Source organism: Chiloscyllium plagiosum, chromosome 6, assembly GCF_004010195.1.
Source record: "Chiloscyllium plagiosum isolate BGI_BamShark_2017 chromosome 6, ASM401019v2, whole genome shotgun sequence".
Taxonomy (NCBI): domain Eukaryota; kingdom Metazoa; phylum Chordata; class Chondrichthyes; order Orectolobiformes; family Hemiscylliidae; genus Chiloscyllium; species Chiloscyllium plagiosum.
The window spans coordinates 45,614,919-45,637,134 of record NC_057715.1 but is presented as its reverse complement, the minus strand read 5'-3'; the positions used below and the strand labels follow the sequence as shown (position 1 = coordinate 45,637,134).

The 22,216-nt window shown below is 40.7% G+C and overlaps 1 protein-coding gene across 5 annotated transcripts in view; it reads right to left on the bottom strand.

Annotated features, from left to right (window-relative positions):
- uggt2 (UDP-glucose glycoprotein glucosyltransferase 2) overlaps positions 1-22,216 on the bottom strand; it is a 386,557-nt gene that overhangs the window by 287,556 nt on the left and 76,785 nt on the right. For all 5 annotated transcript variants that reach the window (XM_043691459.1, XM_043691457.1, XM_043691458.1 and 2 more), the window contains exon 8: positions 15,858-15,930. In XM_043691459.1, the coding sequence (XP_043547394.1) occupies positions 15,858-15,930 (73 nt within the window). The remainder of the gene's footprint in view (positions 1-15,857; positions 15,931-22,216) is intronic.

Sequence of the window (22,216 nt, the reverse complement as noted above, 5' to 3'; positions counted from 1 at the left end):
TATACATTAATTATTTGTCATGTATACTGTCTATGACGATGCTATCACTTTAACAAGTTTATTTTGTCCTTGGTTATCTTGCAGAGACGTCATAAAGACAGAGGTGTTGAAGAGTTTAATTTAACAATGGAAGGGGAGTGGCCAGTTCTCCATTATCAGTCTTTTTCTTGTTTGTTGTTAAGCTGCAGCAGTCACAAGATGTTGGAATCGAGGAGAGGTGCAAGCTTAGTAAAGAATTCCTCTGACTTTCTCTGAAATTGCTCCCTTGATGTTGTTCCTACCTGTCTGTAAGAATCTGTGTTTGAATTTACCTTTTGCCAAGGGGGTGTTTATAGGATGTTACTAAATTGGAATTGTTAATTAGTAATAGTTACTGCATCAGGTCAGTTAAGTTTTCCAATAATCAAGTTATTCTAAATTCTGCCTTCTTTTGTTTGTGTTTCAACGATAGCATTTAAATAAATTGTTTTGCTTAAAGCCAAAATGTTTGACCAGTTGCATCACACCTGGAACACCCACTTTAGATTAGATTAGATTAGATTAGATTAGATTAGATTAGATTAGATTAGATTAGATTAGATTAGATTAGATTAGATTAGATTAGATTAGATTAGACCCGGGTCTCTGGCGCTGTGAGGCAGCAGTGCTAACCACTGTGCCACCGTGCTGCCCACATCTGCCTTTCAAATAAGAAAAACTTAGGGTCCAGGTTATCTTCTTAAAATATTTTGGGAGGGTCTAGCCTGGTCCATAATATACTGGAGGCTGTTGTTGGGATTGATTCTATAATTCCAATTTAGGTTTAGCGCTGTTGGACTCAAAGGCAGCAAGTGGTAGGTGTTAGTGCATTTTGTTCCAGATGTTGAATTCAGTTGGTTTAAACAGTGTTTTGTGTAGTAATGGCTCTTTCAGTCACTACAGGTTTTCTGGGGAGGAAGAAGTGTTTTACAAAAGGTGAGCAAGGCAAAGCTGTTGCAATTGGCAGAAAAGCTAGTGTTGAGATTGCCTTTATCTGTGAGAAAAGGAAAGGAGAGGTAATTATAACAATAGCTCAACATTCAGATTTGCTGGAAATGCCATCGCAACCTTTGGAAACGGCTAGAATTCAATTGCAGATGAAGTATTTTGAACATGAAAGGGAACTGAAACAGATTAAATTACAGTTAAAATCAGAGTAAAGAGAAAAGGAAGCAATTGCGCTGGCAGAACAAAAAAAGGAAAGGAAGGCCTTAGCAGAAGAAAGGAAGAAAGAAAGAGAAGAAAGGGAACAAGAGGGAGAGGAAACGGAGAAAGAGTGAAAGTTTGAACCTCAGAAGTTGGCAAATAGATAGAAAAGTTGACTTAAAAGGATGGAGGTGAAGGTAGAAGGTAGGCTTAGTGAGCAGGATAGTGATGATGGGCACACCCAGTGTAGTGAAAGGCCTGTTGTGGATCTGTTTAAATATATCCAAGCATTGCCTAAATGTGATGAGAAGGACATTGAAGCCTTTTTCATCTCAGTTGGGAAAGTGGCTAAACAAATGAAGTGGCCAGTGACCATGTGGGTTTTGGTGATCCAAACAAAGTTGGTAGGTAGCGCTCGTGAAGTATTTGCATCATGATCAGTAATGGTATCTGGGGAGTATGAGGAGGTGAAGAAAATTATCTTAAGTGCTATGAGCTTGTGCCAGAAGCCTACAGACAATTTTTCTGGAATCTAAGGAGCACCTTGGTCAAACCTACATTGAGTTTGAAAGGATCGAACAAAGTAATTTTGATAGGTGGATAAGGTCATTAAAAACAAATCAAACATATGACACCCTTAGAGAGACGATTTGAGAACTCGTGGAAGAGCTGACAGTGAAAATGGCAAGATTAGCAGCTGAAATGGTTAATGATATGAGTTGATTCATAAATCAAAGTTTGGCTTCCAACATCAATTTCAATTTTATGAGGGATAGAAATTAGGGAACAGAGAAATCCTCAGGTGGTAAGGGAAAGTAGATCTCATTAAAAATATAAAGATAACTTATCACGGGGTAAAAATGAAACCCATTAAGGGGAAAGAGAAGTTAAAAAACTCAGGGTTTTTCACTGCAATAAAGTAGGCCACATGAAGTCACAATGTTGGTGGTTTAGAAAAAGCACTGGGAAGACAGATATAGGAAAACAGGATACGCCAGTGAATTTTGTTAGAGTGGTAAAGGAAAGCACAGTGGAGGCTAAAAAGCTGCACCAAAACACACAACCTTGTCAGAAACTGAGTGAGATGGAAGTGCTAGATCTTCTTAAATCATTTCCTTGTGAAGGTAAGGTTTACTCGTATAGGCCAGGAGCAGCAGGTAAAGAAGCTACAGTATTAAGAGACACGGGATCATGTCAATCTTCAATGTTGAAAGATGAGGAGATACGTAACTCAGAAGGACTATTGCCAGAAAAAGTGTTAGTACATGGAATTTATGGTGAGACAAGAAGTGCTCCATTGTATAGAGTGAGGTTGGAGGGTCTTGTAAAAAGTGGCGAATTTGTGGCAGGACTACTGGAGAAACTCTCAGCTCCAGTAATACAATTTATCCTTGGTAATGATATTGCTGGATCACAGGTAGGAGTGCTGCCGACTATGGTTGAAAAGCCAGTGGAGAATCAGGCAACGGACGTATTACAGGAAGTATATCCTGGGAGTTTTCCTGTGTGATAACAAGGTCACAAAGCCAACAGTTGAACCAGGAAGAAAAATCAAATAATATAGATGAATAAGTTGAAGTAGAATTATCAGAGACCATATTTGATCGAATGGCTGAGACAAACCAAGAACAGGTGGAGGACAACGTGGATATTTTTAGCTCAGAGAAATTATCTGAGTTATAACAGAAAAATGAAAAACTGAAGCAATTTTACCAAAAAGCATACACTGAAAATGAATCTGGAGTATATTCCTGAATGGTACTATCTTAAAAATGATGTCTTGATAAGGAACTGGAGACCATCACATATTCAGGCAGATGAGAAATGGGCAGAACTTTATCAAGTATGACCAGCGGGTTACAGAAAGGAAGTGTTGCCAGTAGCACATGAATTATCAGTAGGAGGTCATTTATATGTAAGAAAAACTCAAGCCAAAATACAAAAGCATTTTACTGACCTGAACTGCAGAAGGGCATGGTTGAATTTTGCCAGGCATATCATATGTGTGTCAGGTAATTGGAAAACCTCAGGCAGTGATAAACCAGCAGCTTTAACACCCATTCCTGCATTTAAGGAACCTTTTGCAAGGGTTTTAATTGATTGCATTGGATCCTTACTGATACCCACTTTTTGTTTTAAGTATGTGTTGACAATAATGGATGTGTTTACTAGATTTCCAGAGGCTATTCCATTATGCAATATCACAGCTAAAAGGATTGTAGAAGAGTTACTCAAATTTTTCACCAGATACTGATTACCAACAGAGATACAATCAAATCAAGGGTCAAATTTTACATCAAAATTATTCAGCGAAGTTGTGGATAGCTTTGGAACACAACAATTCAAATCCACTGTATACCAATCAGCATCACAGGGAGCATTAAAAAGGTATTATTTAAAGTCCATGTTATGGGCTTATACTCAAGACTATCCAGATGATTATGATAAAGGAATTCCATTTATACTGTTTACCATTAGAGATGCATCAAATGAATCAATCAAATTCAGTCAATTTGAATTAGGTTTTGGGCATGAGGTGAGAGCACCACTGAAATTGATTAAGGAAAAATTGGTGAGTCAGAATTCAGAGACCACGTATTTGGACTATGTGTCTAATTTTAGCTAACAGTTAAACAGAGTGGGGGAACCAGCGAGATAGCATTTAAAAGTAAAACAAGATATGATGAATCAGGAGGCAGACAAGAAATCAAAAATGGGAGAAAGTGAGGACTGCAGATGCTGGAGATCAAAGCTTAAAAATGTGCTGCTGGAAAAGAAACTCTCAGCTCCTCATTCCTGAAATACCCTCCTCCCTACCTTTTATCTTAGCCTACATGGCACACCCTCCTCATTCCTGAAATCCTTTGTCATTTCCGCCACCTCCAAACAGACCCCACCACCAAGGATATATTTCCCTCCCCTCCCCTATCAGCGTTCCGGAAAGACCACTCCCTCCGCGACTCCGTCGTCAGATCCACACCCCCACCAACCCAACCTCCACTCCCGGCACCTTCCCCTGCAACCGCAAGAAATGCAAAACTAGCGTCCACACCTCCCCCCTCACTTTCCTCCAAGGCCCCAAGGGATCCTTTCATATCGGTCAGAAATTACCTGCACCCCCATACACATCATTTACTGCATCCGCTGCACCCGATGTGGCCTCCTATACATTGGGGAGACAGGCCGCCTACTTGCGGAACGTTTCAGATGAACACCTCTGGGACACCCGCACCAACCAACCGAACCTCCCCGTGGCTGAACACTTTAATTCCCCCTCCCACTCCGCCAAGGACATGCAGGTCCTTGGCCTCCTCCATCACCAGACCATGGCAACACGACGCCTGGAGGAAAAGCGCCTCATCTTCCACCTAGGAACCCTCCAACTACAAGGAATGAATGCAGATTTCTCCAGCTTTCTCATTTCCCCTCCCCCCACCTTTTCTCAGTCCCAACCCTCAGACTCAGCACCACCTTCTTGACCTGCAATCTTCTCTCCGCCCCCACCCCCTCTCCGACCTATCACCCTCACCTTAACCTCGTTCCACCTATCGTATTCCCAACGCCCCTCCCCCAAGTCCCTCCTCCCTACCTTTTATCTTAGCCTACTTACACTTCCTCCTCATTCCTGAAGAAGGGTTTATGCCCAAAACGTCGATTCTCCTGTTCCTTTGATGCTGCCTGACCTGCTGCACTTTACCAGCAATACATTTTTAAGCCAAGAAATCAAAAATTCACAGTTTTGCTAACGGAGATAAAATTTACTTCCAGTGATAGGTAAACCTTTAAAATAAAGTTTTAGTGGACATTATCAAATCAAAAGGAGATTGAGTAAGGTGAACTATTTGATATAGACTCCGGATACAGAGTGTGTCATGTGAATATGCTCAAAAGGTATTTTGATAGTGGAGGAAAGCAAAAGGAGAATGTGTTATTGGTTACAGTGCAGAGTGAAGAACCAAATTCAGAGGATTCTGAATTGGAATTACTCAAACTAAATTGGACAATGACGAAGTTGTCAAAAATTGGGATAACTTATTGAATTACCCTCCAGAGGAAAATCGAAATGACCTGAAAGAGTTATTGCTCTCATGTGGGGAGACATGTGGAAATAAGCTGGGAAGTACTAACCTAATTATACAGGATGTAGATATTTGAACTGCTGTTCCAGTTAAGCAACATCCTTGCAAACCTTAACCCTCTAAAGTTGGCACAAGTTCAACAAGAGATTGAAAACATGCTCCAAGACAATATAATCTGTTATGAAGATCTGGGTATACCTTTAAGAGAGTTAAAAGCAGTAGAACTACTGGACACAGCACCAACTGTTCTCAATAAGGTAACAATGTAACACTCGGCCAAACAACTCAATTAGTTCATTGCTGGGAGACAAAAACAAATTCGAATTTGGTCAATCAATTTAAATTATACCCCAATCAAGTTTGAATTGAGTATATTTACAATCTTAAAAGCCAATGGCACAATGCAATGCTCTGGGGTATAAGACCAATGGAAAATTGAACAGTTGAAAGGAGAACTGCCAAGTCCTAGCATGTAACAGATTGCTTGAAAAAAAGTATCTCTCTTAAAAGTATCTTTTCAATCAGTAACCTGTGATACAGAAATTCCTAACAAGGAGAAAAGAAGACACAGGAAGATCTGAAGACAAGAACCTAAAGCTGCCTGGTTTTGAGATAAGAAGTGTTGTTTTGTAAATCTTAATTGGAGTTTTATCAGACTAGTATTAGGTAACAGACAGGTTAGAATAAGGAATGGTAAATAATTATTAATTAATTTTACTCTGTTATAATTTAAGAAATAAAGTTGTTAATTTTTACTTTGCATAGTTCTTGGCCACTCAGATTTTTACAGCTTACTGCACGGGATAAATCTTTTCTGTGTTGCTGGTTTTAAATTAAGCAGGAGAGTTTACCCCGTGTCCTAACAAATTGAAGTGAGTTGCAGTGACTAAAGCTCACCCATTGTAATGGTGCCAAAAACAGATAGTACCCAACAGTTATGTGTAAACTATCACAAAGTCAATGTAGTTACAAAGTCTGATTCATATCTTATTCCACATTTGGAAGACTGTATTGTGAAGGTGGGACAAGCAACTTATGTTTCTAAGTTGGACTTACTCAGAGAATACTGGCAAGTACCTTTATCTGAAACAACGAAGACAATTTCAGCTTTCATAACATCGATGGACTATATTAATTTAAAGTCAAGAGTGTGGTGCTGGAAAAGCACAGCAGGTCAGGCAGCATACAAGGAGCAGGAAAGTCGACATCAGGAATGAAGGGCTTTTGCCTGAAACATTGATTTTCTTGCTCCTCGGATGCTGCCTGACCTGCTGTGCTTTTCCAGCACCACACTCTTGGCTCTAATCGTCAGCATCTGCAGTACTCAATTTTGCCCGATATTAGTTTAAAGTCATGCCATTTGGTATGAAAAATGTGCCAGCCCCATTTCTGTATTAGCCAGTTGTGTGGTATACATTGATGACCTGGTGATTTTTAGTCAAACATGGAAGGAACATTTACAGCATTTGCAGAATTATTCAATCCACTTCGGGAGGCAGGCTTGGTGGTCAACATGGCTAAGGGTGAATTTGCCAAAGCCCAAGTCATATTTCTGGGCCATGTTAACGGACGTGGAGAGGTGGTTCCACAGAATACGAAAACAAAGGTTATTTGGGAGTTCACCATACCATCAACAAAGAACAATATGAAAATTCCTGGGATTGAGTGGGATTTATCAGAAATCCATGCCAAATTTTAACACTGTAGTTGCTCCACTCACTGATTTATTGAAGAAGTGCAAAAGCTTTCAGTGGATGGAGGAATGTCAGATGGCATTGGACAACCTGAAAGCTGTGTTAACCACTGCCCCAGTATTAGCCACATCTAATTATGCAAAGCCATTCAAGGTAGCAAGTGATATGGGTGTTGGTGCTGACAAGAAGATGAGAAGTTAGAAAGTGCTATCGGATACATGACCAGGAAACTGAATATTCATCAACAAAATATTCTCCAACTGAGAAGGAGTTACAACATTTCAACATTTATGTTGCCAGCAATGTGTCTGAGACAAATGTATATACTGATCATAACCCATTAGAAGTTTTGGAGAAATTTAAGTTCAAAAATTCTAGACTGTTTAAATGGAGCTTATTTTTATCGCCATTCAATTTGAAAATTACACACTTGGCAGGAGAAGGAAAGGTAATTGCTGACACATTGTCGAGACTTGGATGAAGAAAGATGGAGGTGTTTGGTGGCAAGAATAAATGGACTGAAATAGACTGTATTAGTTAATGTTTTATGGTGTACTAACAGTGTAGACTGAGGGGTTTAAATTGAAGCCATCTTTGTATATTGATGGTTCACTTTTTTTTTTACAAAGGGGGTAGGTGTGACGATGCTGTCATTTTAGTGAAGTTATGTTGTCCTTCATTTTTTATAAGAGAGGTCGTAAAGGCAGAGCTACTGAAGAGTTTACTTTAACAATGGAAGGGGAGTGGCCAATTCTCTCAGTTCAGGTTTTTACTACTTTGTTTTTAACTGTAGCAGTCACAAGCTGTTGGAGTCCAGGAGAGGTGCAAGCTTAGCAAAGAATTCTTCTGAATCTTTTTCTGAATGTCGTTCCCTCCTGCCTATAAGAATCTGTTTGAATTTACCTTTTTACCAAGGGGTGTGTTTATGGGATGTTATTGGATTGAACAGTTATTTAGTAATAGTTACTGTATTGGGCCATTTAAATGTTCCAATAGTTCAGTTATTCTAAATTGCACTTTATTTTGATTGTGTTTCAACTGTTGTATTTAAATAAATTCTGTTTTGCTTAATGCCGAGCAGCTTGACTAGTTGCATCACACCTGGAGCTCCCACTTTACATGTGCCTTTAAAATAAGAAAAAGTTAGGGTCTAGGTTACCTTCTTAAAATATTTTTGGGGGGTCTAACATTGTCTCACTCACTTATTTCCTTTGACAAGCAATTTTTGTGTATGATACAAAAATATTTAAACCAGAAGACAGGTTTCTTGCAATCAGTGTGCTACTACCATGCTTAAAATGAAAAAAAACTGTTGTTTCAAAAAACCAGAAAATGCATTTGAGTATTAATCTTTGTATCATCAAATTTTTGACAAAATCAGATGGGGTGATACAGAAGAGAATGGGTGATCAAATCGGATGTGAAGATTGTGAAAAATCTGCTGAGTCTCAAACTTTGGCCAGGGGTGGAATGGGGTCTGTGGTTAGGAAAAGGGGTTTGATGTTGGAACTGAAGATAGCAGTTTGGAATTTCTGATATCTAACTGGAAGACACTTTCCCTCATCCAAAACAGGCTGCCAGAGAATACTGAATTAGGCAGAGGAAATATGAGATAGGCATGTGGTGAAGTACAGATGAAAGTTTTCAGTATGCATGCAGAATCTAACAAATGCTTGGATTATTTGCCAATGATAACTAGGATTTTAAGATATTAATAAGTTTTAAGTTCCTACTTGTTACCTACAATCAGCAACCTCTCATGGTGGGGAAACGTAAAATCATAATCAGGAATGAAATTAAAATTTACTTAAAAAATGACAATCAACAAGTTGAAGGTGGACCAAGACTAATAAACTTGATTAGTTTGTTTGTCGATGAAACAGTGTTAATGAAGATGGTGCAGTTAATCTCATATATGTTCATACAAGAGTTAAGTAACAAACATTAGCTAAATGGATTTCTATGAAAGCAACAGTGATAGTATAGTTACAAACTTGGTGAAGAGACACAAAGCTGAAAATAGTAATGCAGATTAGTTTTCAGACAGTAATGTACACGACTCCGACGAGGTAGGTTTGTGTACACAGAGAGAATTTCAACAGTGAGGCTGTTCATTAACCTAAGACTGTTCATTAAATGCTATTTTTCTCTCTAGATGTTGTCGTACATGCTGAATGCTTCCAACATTTGGTGTTTTTACTTTTGACTTCAAGGTCCATATTATATTTTTCTTTATAGAAATGTAAACAGTGAAAACTATAATCATAGACTTAATATAAAACATACAGCACATCTAACCCATTTTCTCACTCTCACTTCTTAGTATCATTTATTCAGCTTTTCTGTTGGACTAATATCCATAGTCTTCTTGCTTAGCTAACCCTTTCATATCTGTCTGTCCCTGGGCTCATTCTCCCTCTACCCACTCAATCTCCCCAAAACGGCAGTTTCAGCATAAATACCACATTTTCCTAGATACTAACAGTTCCGACAAAGAATCATTGGACTTGAAATATTAACATTGCTTTTTTCCCCACAAATGCTGTCAGATCTGCTGAGTTTTTTTTTGTTTTGGTTTTTGTTTCAGAGTTCCCGCATTCACCATTCTTTGTTTTATTATCCTGCAAGAACACTGTCAGTTTCTATGAGATCGTCTCTCATTCTTATAAATTCCAATGATTTTAGGTCCATCTTCTCAATCCCTCCTCAAAGGACAGACCCAACATCTCAGGAATCAGTCTGGTGAACCTCCACTGCTCCCTTTCTACAGCATTTACATCCTTCCTGAGGCGCGAGGACCACAGTACACAGTATTCCAGTGTACTGTACAATTGAAACAAGATCTCTTTGCTTCTGCAATCAATACCTCTTCAGATAAATGCAACATATGTTTCTCTTCAAAATTGCATGCTGCAGCTATATGCTAGAGTTAAGTGACTTATGAAAAGAAAACTTAGGTCCCTCTTGTATGTCACCATTTTCCAATCCTTCACCATTCAAGAAATACTTTGCACCTCTGTTCGTCCAACCAAACTCTGTGAAACGTTTATCATAAACCTTCTGAAAACACAAATACACCATATACACTGGTTTTGTCCATTGTGACTCTGCTAGTAACATCTTCATCTCAGATTTGTCAAAATAACGCAAAGTGAAATCACTCATGACTCTGCCTTCCTCTTCCGACATGCATCTCAGACTTCCTGATTTCTACTGTCCCTGATTACCACTACTGTTTAATGGCCTATAAACCACACCTACCAATGTTTGCTGCCTTTTGCTGTTTCTTTGCAACATCCAGATTCTACATCCTGTTCTTCCAATTGGAGATCTCTTCTCACTAATACACTAATCCCATTCCTTATTATCAGCAATCTCTATCTCCTTTTCCTTCTTGACTGTTCCTCCTAAATATCAAATATTCTTTAATATTCAGTTCTCATTTGTCATGTTGATCATTCAGCTGCCAAGTTCCCATACTGGCAATTAAATCAGACCCTGTTCCTGTATCACAGCTTTAAATTTGTTCTGAGGACAGGTCATTTGATCCAAACCATTAACTCTGATTTCTCTCCATAGATGCTCGTGGCTGCATACAACCCATATAATGTAATAATGGGTCTAGGAGTACCGGCTGTTGGTGGTTATAAAACATGGAAGAATGAAATGGATAGAGCTGAGAAATTCTAAGGGTAGAAAGACTGTAATGGGAGTTATCTACAGGCCCCCAAACAGTAGCCTGGATGTAGTGTGTAAGTTGAAGAAGGAGTTGAAATTGGCCTGTCGCAAAGATATTACTACAGTTGTTATGGGGGATTTCAACATGCAGGTAGACCGGGAGAATCAGGATGGTACTGGACCCCAAGAAAGGGAGTTTGTGGAGTGCCTCCGAGATGGATTCTTAGAGCAGTGTGTACTGGAGCCTACAAGAAAGAAAGCAATTCTGGATCTGGTGTTGTGCAACGAACCGGATTTGATCAGGGACCTCGAAGTAAAGGAGCCATTAGGAGGTAGTGACCACAATACAATAAGCTTTAATCTGCAGTTTGAAAGGGAGAGGATAGAATCGGAAGTGACAATATTTCAGTTATTTCATTAAACAAGATGTTACTAGCAGAGTCACAAGGGAACTATGGAGCTATGAGGGAGGAGTTGGCCAAAGTTCAATGGTGCAATACCCTAGCAGGGATGGCAGTGGAACAACAATGGCAGGTATTTCTGGGTATAATGCAGAAGATGCAGGATCATTTCATTCCAAAAAGGAAGAAAGATCCTAAGGGGAGGCAGGGGTGGCCGTGGCTGACGAGGGAAATTAAGGACCATATAAAGACAAAAGGGAAAAAGTATAACATAGCAAAGATAAGTGGGAAATCGGAGGACTGGGAAGCTTTTAAAGAACAACAGAGAATAACTAAAAAGGAAATATGCAAAGAAAAAATAAGGTACGAGGGTAAACTGGCCAAAAATACAAAGGAAGATAGTAAAGGCTTTTTTAGGTATGTGACAAGAAAAAAAAAAAGGTTAAGACTAAAATTGGGCCCTTGAAGACAGAAACGGGTGAATTTATTACGGGGAACAAAGAAATGGCAGAAGAGTTGAATTGGTACTTTAGATCTGTCTTCACTGGGGAAGACACAAGCAATCTCCCAGATGCAATAGTGGCTGAAGGACCTGAACTGAAGGGAATTTATATTAAGCAGGAAATGGTGTTGGAGAGACTGTTAGGTCTGAAGGCTGATAAGTCCCCAGGACCTGATGGTCTGCATCCCAGGGTACTGAAGGAAGTGGCTCTAGAAATCGTGGATGCTTTGGTGATCATTTTCCAATGTTCTATAGATTCAGGATCAGTTCCTGAGGATTGGAGGGTGGCTAATGTTGTCCCACTTTTTAAGAAAGGAGGGAGAGAGAAAACCGAGAATTATAGACCAGTTAGTCTGACCTCAGTGGTGGGAAAAATGCTGGAGTCAATTATAAAGGACGAAATTACGACACATCTGGATAGCAGTATCAGGATAGGTCAGAGTCAGCATGGATTTATGAAGGGGAAATCATGCTGAATAATCTTCTGGAATTTTTTGAGGATGTAATTCTGAATATGGACAAGGGAGATCCAGTGGCTGTAGTATACCTGGACTTTCAGAAAGCCTTTGATAAAGTCCCACATAGGAGGTTAGTGAGCAAAGTTAGGGCACATGGTATTAGGAGCAAAATACTGACGGATTGAAAATTGGTTGGCTAACAGGAAACAAAGGGTAGTGATAAACGGCTCCCTTTCAGAATGGCAGGCGGTGACCAGTGGTGTGCCGCAGGGATCAGTGCTGGGACCGCAACTTTTTACAAGGTACATTAATGATATAGATGAAGATATTAAAAGTAATATTAGCAAATTTGCTGATGACACAAAGCTGGGTGGCAGGGTGAAATGTGAGGAGGATGTTAGGAGAATACAGGGTGACCTATACAGGCTAGGTGAGTGGACAGATGCATGGCAGATGCAGTTAAATGTGGATAAATGTGTGGTTATCCACTTTGATGGCAAGAACAGGAAGGCAGATTACTACCTAAATGGAGTCAGGTTAGGTAAAGGGGCAGTACGAGATCAAGGTATTCTTGTACATCAGTTAATGAAAGCAAGCATGCAGGTACAACAGGCAGTGAAGAAAGCTAATATCATGCTGGCCTTCATAACAAAAGGAATTGAGTATAGAAGCAAAGAGGTCCTTCTGCAGCTGTACAGGGCCCTGGTGAGACCGCACCTGGAATACTGTGCGCAGTTTTGGTCTCCAAGTTTGAGGAAAGACATTATGGCTATTGAAGGAGTGCAGCATAGGTTCACGAGGTCAATTCCCGGAATGGCGGGACTATCTTACGCTGAAAGATTGGAGCGACTGGGCTGGTATACGCTTGAGTTTAGAAGGCTGAGAGGAGATCTGATAGAGATATATAAGATTATTAAAGGATTTGACACTCTGGAGGCAGGAAGCATGTTTCCGCTGATGGGTGAGTCCGAAACCAGAGGACACAGTTTAAAAATAAGGGGTAGGCCACTTAGAACAGAGTTGAGGAGCAACGTCTTCACCCAGAGAGTGGTGGGTATATGGAATTCTCTGCCCCAGAAGGTAATGGAGGCCAAATCTCTGGATACTTTCAAGAAAGAGTTGGATGGTGCTCTTAAGGATAGTAGAATCAAGGGTTATGGGGATAAGGCAGGAACAGGATACTGATTGAGGATGATCAGCCATAATGAATGGTGGTGCTAGCTCGAAGGGCAGAATGGCCTACTCCTGCACCTATTGTCTATTGAAATCAGGTTCTTAAGATACTGAGCTCAAGGAACATCATCTCATTTCCTGCTTGGGGGTCCTGCAGCATTGAGTTCAATAACTTTAGAGCCCGATTCCATCCTTCCATGTCTTTTATCCAGCCCACACTGTTAAGACAGGGGTTGCATTTAGCACGGTTGCCCATTCTCCCATTTTGCTAGACCCATAATCGCATTATATGAGTTGCATTCAGCAGTGCTAACCTATATTTTTTTCTGAAAGCAACAAATGCTGAAGATCACAATGGGTCAGACAGCATCCATGGAGAGAAAGCAAGCTAACGTATCGAGTCTAGATGACTCTTCATCAGAGCTGAAATGAAATGTACAGCATTTGTGCTATCGTTTGGAGTGAGTGGGGTTAGCATAGTGTGGGGGTAGTGGATGGAGGATGCTGCATCTTTTCTCCATCAGCACCCTCCACCCACTATTCCCACCCATGCCCCAAATTATAGCATAAATACTGTCCCCTCCACATTTCACTTCAGCTCTGATGAAAAATCATCTTGACTCGGAACGTTAGCTTGCTCTCTCCATGGATGCTGTCTGATCTGCTATGATCTCCAACATTTGTTGTTTTCAGTACAGGTTCCACCATCTGCAGTAATTTGCTCCTAACCCATTTTCTCTTTCTTTGGCTCTTATTATCACTTAATCAGTTTCTTTTGTCCTGGCCTCCTACTCATAATCTCTCTGTTTACACACCCCTTTCATATATCTCTCTCTCAGGGCTCCATCTCCACTAGTTCACTCACCTCTCCCCTTCCTGTCTTCCACTCCCCTCCAACACATCTGCTTCAGCATAAATACCACTAATAGTTCTAATAATGAGTCACCAGACTCAAAACATTAACTCTGCTTTCTTTCCACTCATGCTGCCAGACTTGCTGAGTTTCTCCATTGATTAATGTTAATATTCTTTAACTGATAAACAGGGAAAATGTTTGCCTGGCTTTGCGGTCTGAGAGTAAAAGGCAAGCCAGTTATAACTGAGATGAGGAAGAATTTCACTCAGAATGGTAAATCTTTGAAGTTCTCTACCCCATAGGACTGTGGAAGCACAGTCATTAAGTAAGGTTAAGATAGAGATTGATAGATTTCTACTCAGTAATGACGTTGAGGAATATTGGGATATTTCAGGAATATGGCTTTGAGGTAGACGATCAGCCATGATCTGGAATGAGAGGGTTGACTCGAGGGTCTTTATGGCCTATTCCTACTGCTATATTTCTGTGTTCCTCATGGAAATGAGGCGGGTTGAATGTAAAATATACATGTACAAATCTATGAATTTGGGGAATACATGAATAAGAATACTTACAAAGAACACATTGGTTATTTCATTGTATGAATAGATGTACAGAGTACAAAATAAAGATATTCATGGTGAACCTGTATATAACTGTGGTTAAGTCTCGAATACAAAATTGTGCCCAGCTCTGGACACTACACTTTAGAAAAGTGCAGCAAAGATTTATCTGAATTCGAATAAGAAATAAGGAACTTCAGCTATGTGGAGAGATTGCAGAAGCTGGGATGTTTTCCATTCTGTTAAGGTGACTAAGGAAAATTGATTGCAAGCGTTCAACTTTTCTGAGGGATTTCAATAGAATGAATAAAGGTATTGTATCCACCAGTATTGAGAGGGCAGAGATTAAAATAATTGGCACTGAACCAGGCAGAGACAGAGAGAATTGTGTTTGCACATTGAATTGTTACAAGCTAGAATGAATGGCCAGAAAGAATAGTGAAGCAGATTCAATATAAACTTTCAAAATGGCACGGGATGTATACGCAAGAAAGAAAACTTTGCATTGCAATAGTGAAAGCTCAGTGGCATTTGATGACTCAGTGGAACAGACAGCTTTTTTAACCAACAGGTACGAATGGACATAATCATTTTCTTCTTTTTGAATGATGATGGTGACGGCGTGTAATGTAACTGGTCTAGTAATTCAGAGCCCTACGTTAATACTTATAGAATAAAATTCCACAATTGCACATGGTGGAATTCAAATTTAATGGACAAAATCTGGATTTGAAAGTTTGTCTCAGCAATCGTGGCCTAGAAACTGTCATTCATTCTTCTAAAAACCCATTTGGTTCACTAAATGTCCTTTACAGATGGGGAATTAAGGTCATTGTCCTGTCACTAAGTCACCCTTTATTTACAAGTGCACACTACACTGGTTGAGGCCAGCCAGAATAGAGTCAGTTCTCAACTGAGGAGAATCTAATTCCCTGATTACATTGCTCAGCCAAGGCTTTCCTGATTAGCCCAGATTAATAACCCCAATCAAGAACCTCTTAGTTAACAAGGTCCACCTGGTTCCAATTACTGACACCTTTAACAGGTCTGATCTACATGTGACTCTAGACACAGTAGTGTGGTCGACTCTTAACTGCTTTCTGAAATGGTCTAACAAACCATTGAGTTCAAGGGCAATTAGTGATGGAAAACAGAATCATGCTTTGCTATAGACACCCTTATCCCATGAAGGAAAATAAAGAAAAAAAAATATTCTATTATCAGAGGCACCCTTTGTGACTACTGATAAGGGGCGAGAGTGACACAGGTAAAAACAAAAATTAACTTACTTCAATTTTCTAAAATGGAACCCCTGAACTTCATCAATGTCATCATCATCTTCCAGCACAGTATTATTCGTACCTGCATTAAAATTAGAAACAATATTTGTCATACAATTACACAGCAATTTATAACATTTGTACATGTACTGCTAATATTGTCAGATTAGCACAATGAGAATTATTAACAATGTTTTACATTATAAATAATATGTACAAACATCTTACTCTGCACAACTGCTATTTTTGTAAGAAGATAATTTTATGGGATACAGTCTCAGAGGCAAAAACTGTAATCAGATTGAAAATTGTTAAATATTTAAATATACATTATAAATTATAGAATCCCTCCACTGTGGAAGTAGGTCATTCAACCGGAGTCCACACCGGCCCTCCAGACAGTATCCCAGCCAGACCGGCACCCCTACTATATCCCTGAAACCCTGCATTTCCCATGATTAATCCACCAATCTTGCATATCACTGGACACAATGGGCAATTTAGCATGGCCAATCCATCCAACTCCATATCTTTGGACACTTTTATATGTGCTCTATACACAATATAAAGCAGAGGGTTTTTGTCTGACTCAAAGAGTAGAGGCATATAAATCCTTCAGTACTCATAAGGATGATGTGGAAGCAGCTTTTAAACATGTGAAGAAGATTAAATTAGAATTTAATGTTCTTCATTGTGTCGCAGGGCGGCATGGTGGTTCAGTGGTTAGCTCTACTGCCTCACAGTGCTAGAGACCCGGGTTCAATTCCCACCGAGGGCGACTGTCTATGTGGAGTTTGCACATTTTCCTGTGTCTGCATGGGTTTCCACCGGGTGCTCCAGTTTCCACCCACAAACCAAAGATGTGCAGACTCGTTGAATTGGCCATGCTGAATTGCCCATAGTTTTAGGTGAATTAGTCAAGGGTGAATGTAGGGTAGGGGAATGGGGTCTGGGTGAGTTATTTTTCGAAAGGTCGGTGTGAACTTGTTGGGCCGAAGGACCTGTTTCCATACTGTAGGGAATCCATTCTAAAAAAAAATTAAGATTTAGACATTCTGTCAATCTCAATGGCAGGACATCACATAAGCAAATTAGGGGGAGACAATGGCATAGAGGCAATGTCATTCAACTAGTGATTCAGGGCAAGGGTATTTTATTTGCAATTCTCTAGTGCTGTGGCACCAGACAAGTCCAAAGGAAGACTGAAAAATTATTGCCAGAAGCTCTGCAATTTCAGCCTCTCTTCCCTCAGTACTTTTATGCACCTCACCTGGTCCCAACGCCTTTATCAATTGTAAAGAATAGGCAGCCTATCTAATAGAATCATACAGCATGGTAACAGACCCTTTGGTCCAACTCATCCATGCCAACCAGGTTCCCCAAGCTAAACTAGTCCCATTTGCCAATGTTTGGTCCATATGCCTCTAAACTTTAATATAGTCACAGAGATGTACAGCACAGAAACAGACCCGTCAGTCCAACTCGTCCATGCCAACCAGATATCCTAACCTAATCTAGCCCCAATTGCCAGCGCTTGGCCCACATCCCTCTAAACCCTTCCTATTCATTTACCCATCCAGATGCCTTTTAAATGTTGTAATTGTACCAGCTTCCACCACTTCCTCTGGCAGCTCATTCCATACACAACACCTTCTACGTGAAAAAGCTTCCCCTTAAGTCTCTTTTATCTTTCCCCTCTCACCCTAAACCTACGCCCTTTAGTTCTGGACTCCCCCACCCCAGGGAAAAGACTTTGTCTGTTTATCCTATCCATACACCTCAAGATATAATAAACGTCTATAAGGTCATCCCTCAGCCTCTGACACTCCAGGGAAAACAGTCCCAGCCTGTTCAGCCTCTTCCTATAGCTCAACTCCTGGCAACGTCCTTGTAAATCTTTTCTGAACCCTTTCAAGTATCATAACATCTATCCAATAGGAAGGAGACTAGAACTGCATGCAATATTCCAAAAGTGGCCTAACCAATGTCCTGCACAGCTGCAATGTGACCTCCCAACTCCTATACTCAATGCTCTGACCAATAAAGGAAAGCATACCAAGTGCCTTCTCCACTATCCTATCTACCTGTGACTCTATTTCAAAGGAACTTTTAACCAGCACTCCAAGGTCTCTTTGTTCAGCAACACTCCCTAGGACTTTCTCATTAAGTGTATAAGTCTTGCTCTGATTTGCTTTTCCAAAATGCAGCACCTCGCATTTATCTAAATTAAATCTGCCACTCCTCAGTCCATTCGTCCATCTGATCAAGATCCCATTGTACTCTGAGGTAACCTTCCTCACTCTCCACTACACTTCCAATTTTGATGTCATCTGCAAACCTACTATCTATACCTCCTATCTTCACATCCAAATCATTTATATTGTGGGCGGTACGGTGGCTCAGAGGTTAGCACTGCTGCCTCACTGCGCCAGGGACCCGAGTACAATTCCCGCCTCGGGTAACTGTCTGTGTGGAGTTTGCACATTCTCCGAGTGTCTGCATGGGTTTCCTCCAGGTGCTCTGGTTTCCTCTCACAGTCCAAATATGTGCTAAATTGCCCATATTGTTAGGCGCATTAGTCAGGGGTAAATGTAGGGAAATGGGTCTGGGTGGGTTGCTCTTTGGAGGGTTGGTGTGGACTTGTTGGGCCGAAGCGCCTGTTTCCACACTGTAGGGAATCTAATCTAATATAAATTACGAAATTTAGTGGACCCAGCACCGACCCTTGTAGCATACCATTCGTCACAAGTCTCCAGTGTGATAAGCAACCCTCCACCACCACCACCCTCTGTCTTCTACCTTTGAGCCAGTTCTGTATCTAAATGGCTAATTCTCCCTGTATTACATGACATCTAACCTTGATAACCAGTCAAACGCCTTACTGAAGTCCATATAGATCATGTCCACTGCTCTGTCCTCATCAATCCTCTTTGTTACTTCTTCAAAAAAACTCAATCAGGTTTGTGAGACATGAATTGTCATGCACAAAGCCATGCTGACTATCCCTAATCAGTTCTTGCTTTTCCAAGTACATGTAAATCCTGTCCCTCAGGATTCCCTCTAAAATTTGCCCACCAACAATGTTAAGCTCACTGGTCTATAGTTCCCTGGGTATTCCTTACCACGTTTCTTAAATAGTGGCACCATGTTAGCCAACCACCAGTCTTCCGGCACCTTACCTGTGACTATCAATGATACAAATTTCTCAGCAATCACTTCTCTAGCTTTCCACAGAGTTCTAGTGTACACCTGATCAGGTCCTGGGGATTTATCCACTATTATGCATTTCATGACAACCAGCACCTCCTCCTCCGTAATATGGACATTTTTCAAGATTATACTATTTATTTCCCTACATTCTATAATCTTCCATGTTGTTCTCCACAGTAAACACTGATGCATAATACTAGTTTAGTATCTCCCCCATCTCCTGAGGCTCCACACCATAGGCTGCCTTACTGATCTTTGAGGGGTCCTATTCTTTCCCTTTTGACCTGTATAAAAACCCTTTGGATTTCTCCTTAGCCCTATTTGCCAAAGCTATCTTATGTACCCTTTTTGCCTTCCTGATTTCCCTCAAGTATATCCCTACTGCCTTTATACTCTAAGGATTCACTTGATCACTCCTGTCTGTAACTGACATATGCTTCGTCTTTTTCTTAACCAAAACCTCAATTTCTCTAGTCATCCAGCATTCCCCACACCCACCAGCCTTTCCTTTCACCCTAATTGCAATAAACTGTCTTTGTACACTTGTTAGCTCATTTTTGAAGGTTTCCCATTTTCCAGTCGACCCTTTACCTGCGAACATCTGCCCTCAATCAGACTTTTGAAAGTTCTTGCCTAATACCATCAAAATTAGCCTTCCTCCAATTTAAAATTTCAACTTTTAGATCTGGTCTATCCCTTTCCATCACTATTTTAAAACTAATAGAATTATGTTCGCAGCTCCAAAGTTCTTCCCCACTGACACTCAATCCTACCTTGTTTTCTGTTTTGTTCCTGCCTGTCCTGACTGTTTGACTCACTCCCTTTCCCAACATTACCAGTCTCAGATTGATCTCTTTTCTCAGATTGATCTCTTTTCTCACTATTTCCTTGGGTCCCACTCCTCCTCCTCACTAGTTGAAATCCTCCTGAGCAGCACTAGCAAATCTTCCTGCCAGTATATTCGTCCCCTTCCAATTCCGGTGCAATCCGTCCTTCTTGTACAGGTCACTTCTACCCCAGAAGAGATTCCAATGATCCAAAAATGTGAACAATTTGCCCATGCAGCAGCTCCTCAGCCATGCATTTAACTACTCTATCCTCCTATTTCTACCCTTACTCACTCGTAGCACCGGGAGTAATCCAGATATCACTACCCTAGAGGACCTCCTTTTTAAATTCCTGCCTAACTTCCTATATTCTCCCTTCAGAATCTCATCCTTTTCCCTTCCGATGTCATTAGTTCCAATATGTACAATGACCTTCTCCTGCTCCCTCTCCCCTTTGAGAACATTCTGCACCCTCTCTCAAAATATCGTTGATCCTGGCACCAGGAAGGCAACACACCATTCTCATTTTTCACTGCTATCACAATCTATCGCTTGGAACCTGACATTCCCCTCATTACAGCAGAGCCTGTCTTGATACCAAAAACTTGGCTGTTCATGCTACATTCCCGAGAGTCCATCACCTCCTACCTTTTCCAAAACAGCATACTTGTTTAAAATGGGTATAGTCACAGAAGGCTCCTGCACTACCTGCCTACTCCTCCTACCTCTCCTGGAGTTAACCCATCTACCGAACTGCAACCATCACACCCCCTAGCTTTTGTAAATTCCTCATTGGCTCTGACTGCCACTCCAACCGATCTATGCGATCTGATAGGATTCGCAACCAAAGACATTTCCTGCAGGCATAATCATCAGTAACATGGAAACTTTCCCTCAGCTCCCACATCCGACAGGAAGAGCATATCACTCTAGTAAATGCCATCTTTGCTCCTTCACAATCTACAGACCCAGAAAATAGCATCGTCTATTCACTCTTTAAAAAAAAGCTTCAGGCTAACTTAGCACTTATGGTTTATATTTTTAAAATTTAATCAAGAGACAAATTTCAAGAAAACAAATAATCAATAAAGAGCCCACTCTATTCACTTACAGCAAGGTTACATGTTAAAAACTATGCACTGATCTGGTCCTGTGCTGTGAGCTCTCCCCTACAGGTTCCTCCAAAATCAGCTATATATTTCGCTGTTTATTAATTTTTCCTAGACGCATTCCAATGTCCAGAGATACATGAACTCAAACAGCAAAGGCAGTAACTGTTCAGATTCACTGCTATGTCAGTGAGCAGCGTAGTTTCTTTTTTCTCTCTCCCTCATTAACCGTGTGCTCACGGCCTTTTGTCTGTCTTTCTCTCTTTAAAAAGTGCCATTGTTTTGATTATTTTTCCCCGAAGTCCCAAAACGATGCAACAACATATAAAACAGTAATTGCTGCTCCTGGAATTTGAGGAAATCATCTCCAACACCTAAAATACCTCAAAAAAGAAGCAACACTTACAGGCACAATGTTTTCCCGTCCTCCATCTTGGATTACCCAGAATCCTCTTCTTAATCAACTATAAAATACTTTTAATGGTTATATGAATCCTTCTACTGTAGCTACTGCAGCATAGTCTACCTTAGTAAAGACACTTATAGGTCTCTGGAGTTCCCATTTATTTTAGCAGTCCGTCTCTGTATATACATTTTCTTTGCTTCTCTTATATTGCCCCTCCTCATGCGTCTTAGACTGTAATTTTCCCTTTCTAGATTAGTGGTGCTGGAAGAGCACAGTAGTTCAGGCAGCATCCAAGGAGTAGCGAAATCAACGTTTCGGGCAAAAGCCCTTCATCAGGAATAAAGGCAATAAGCCTGAAGCGTGGAGAGATAAGCTAGAGGAGGGTGGGGGTGGGCACAGTAGTTCAGGCAGCATCCAAGGAGTAGCGAAATCAACGTTTCGGGCAAAAGCCCTTCATCAGGAATAAAGGCAATAAGCCTGAAGCGTGGAGAGATAAGCTAGAGGAAGGTGGGGTGGAGGTGGGGAGAAAGTAGCATAGAGTACAATGAGAGAGTGGGGGAAGGGATGAAGGTGATAGGTCAGGGAGGAGAGGGTGGAGTGGATAGATGGAAAAGGAGATAGACAGGTAGGACAAGTCCGGACAAGTCATGGGGACAGTGCTGAGCTGGAAGTTTGGAACTAGGGTGAGGTGGGGGAAGGGGAAATGAGGAATCTGTTGAAGTCCACATTGATGCCCTGGGGTTTAGATTAGATTAGATTTGATTAGATTACATTACAGTGTGGAAACAGGCCCTTCGGCCCAACAAGTCCACACCG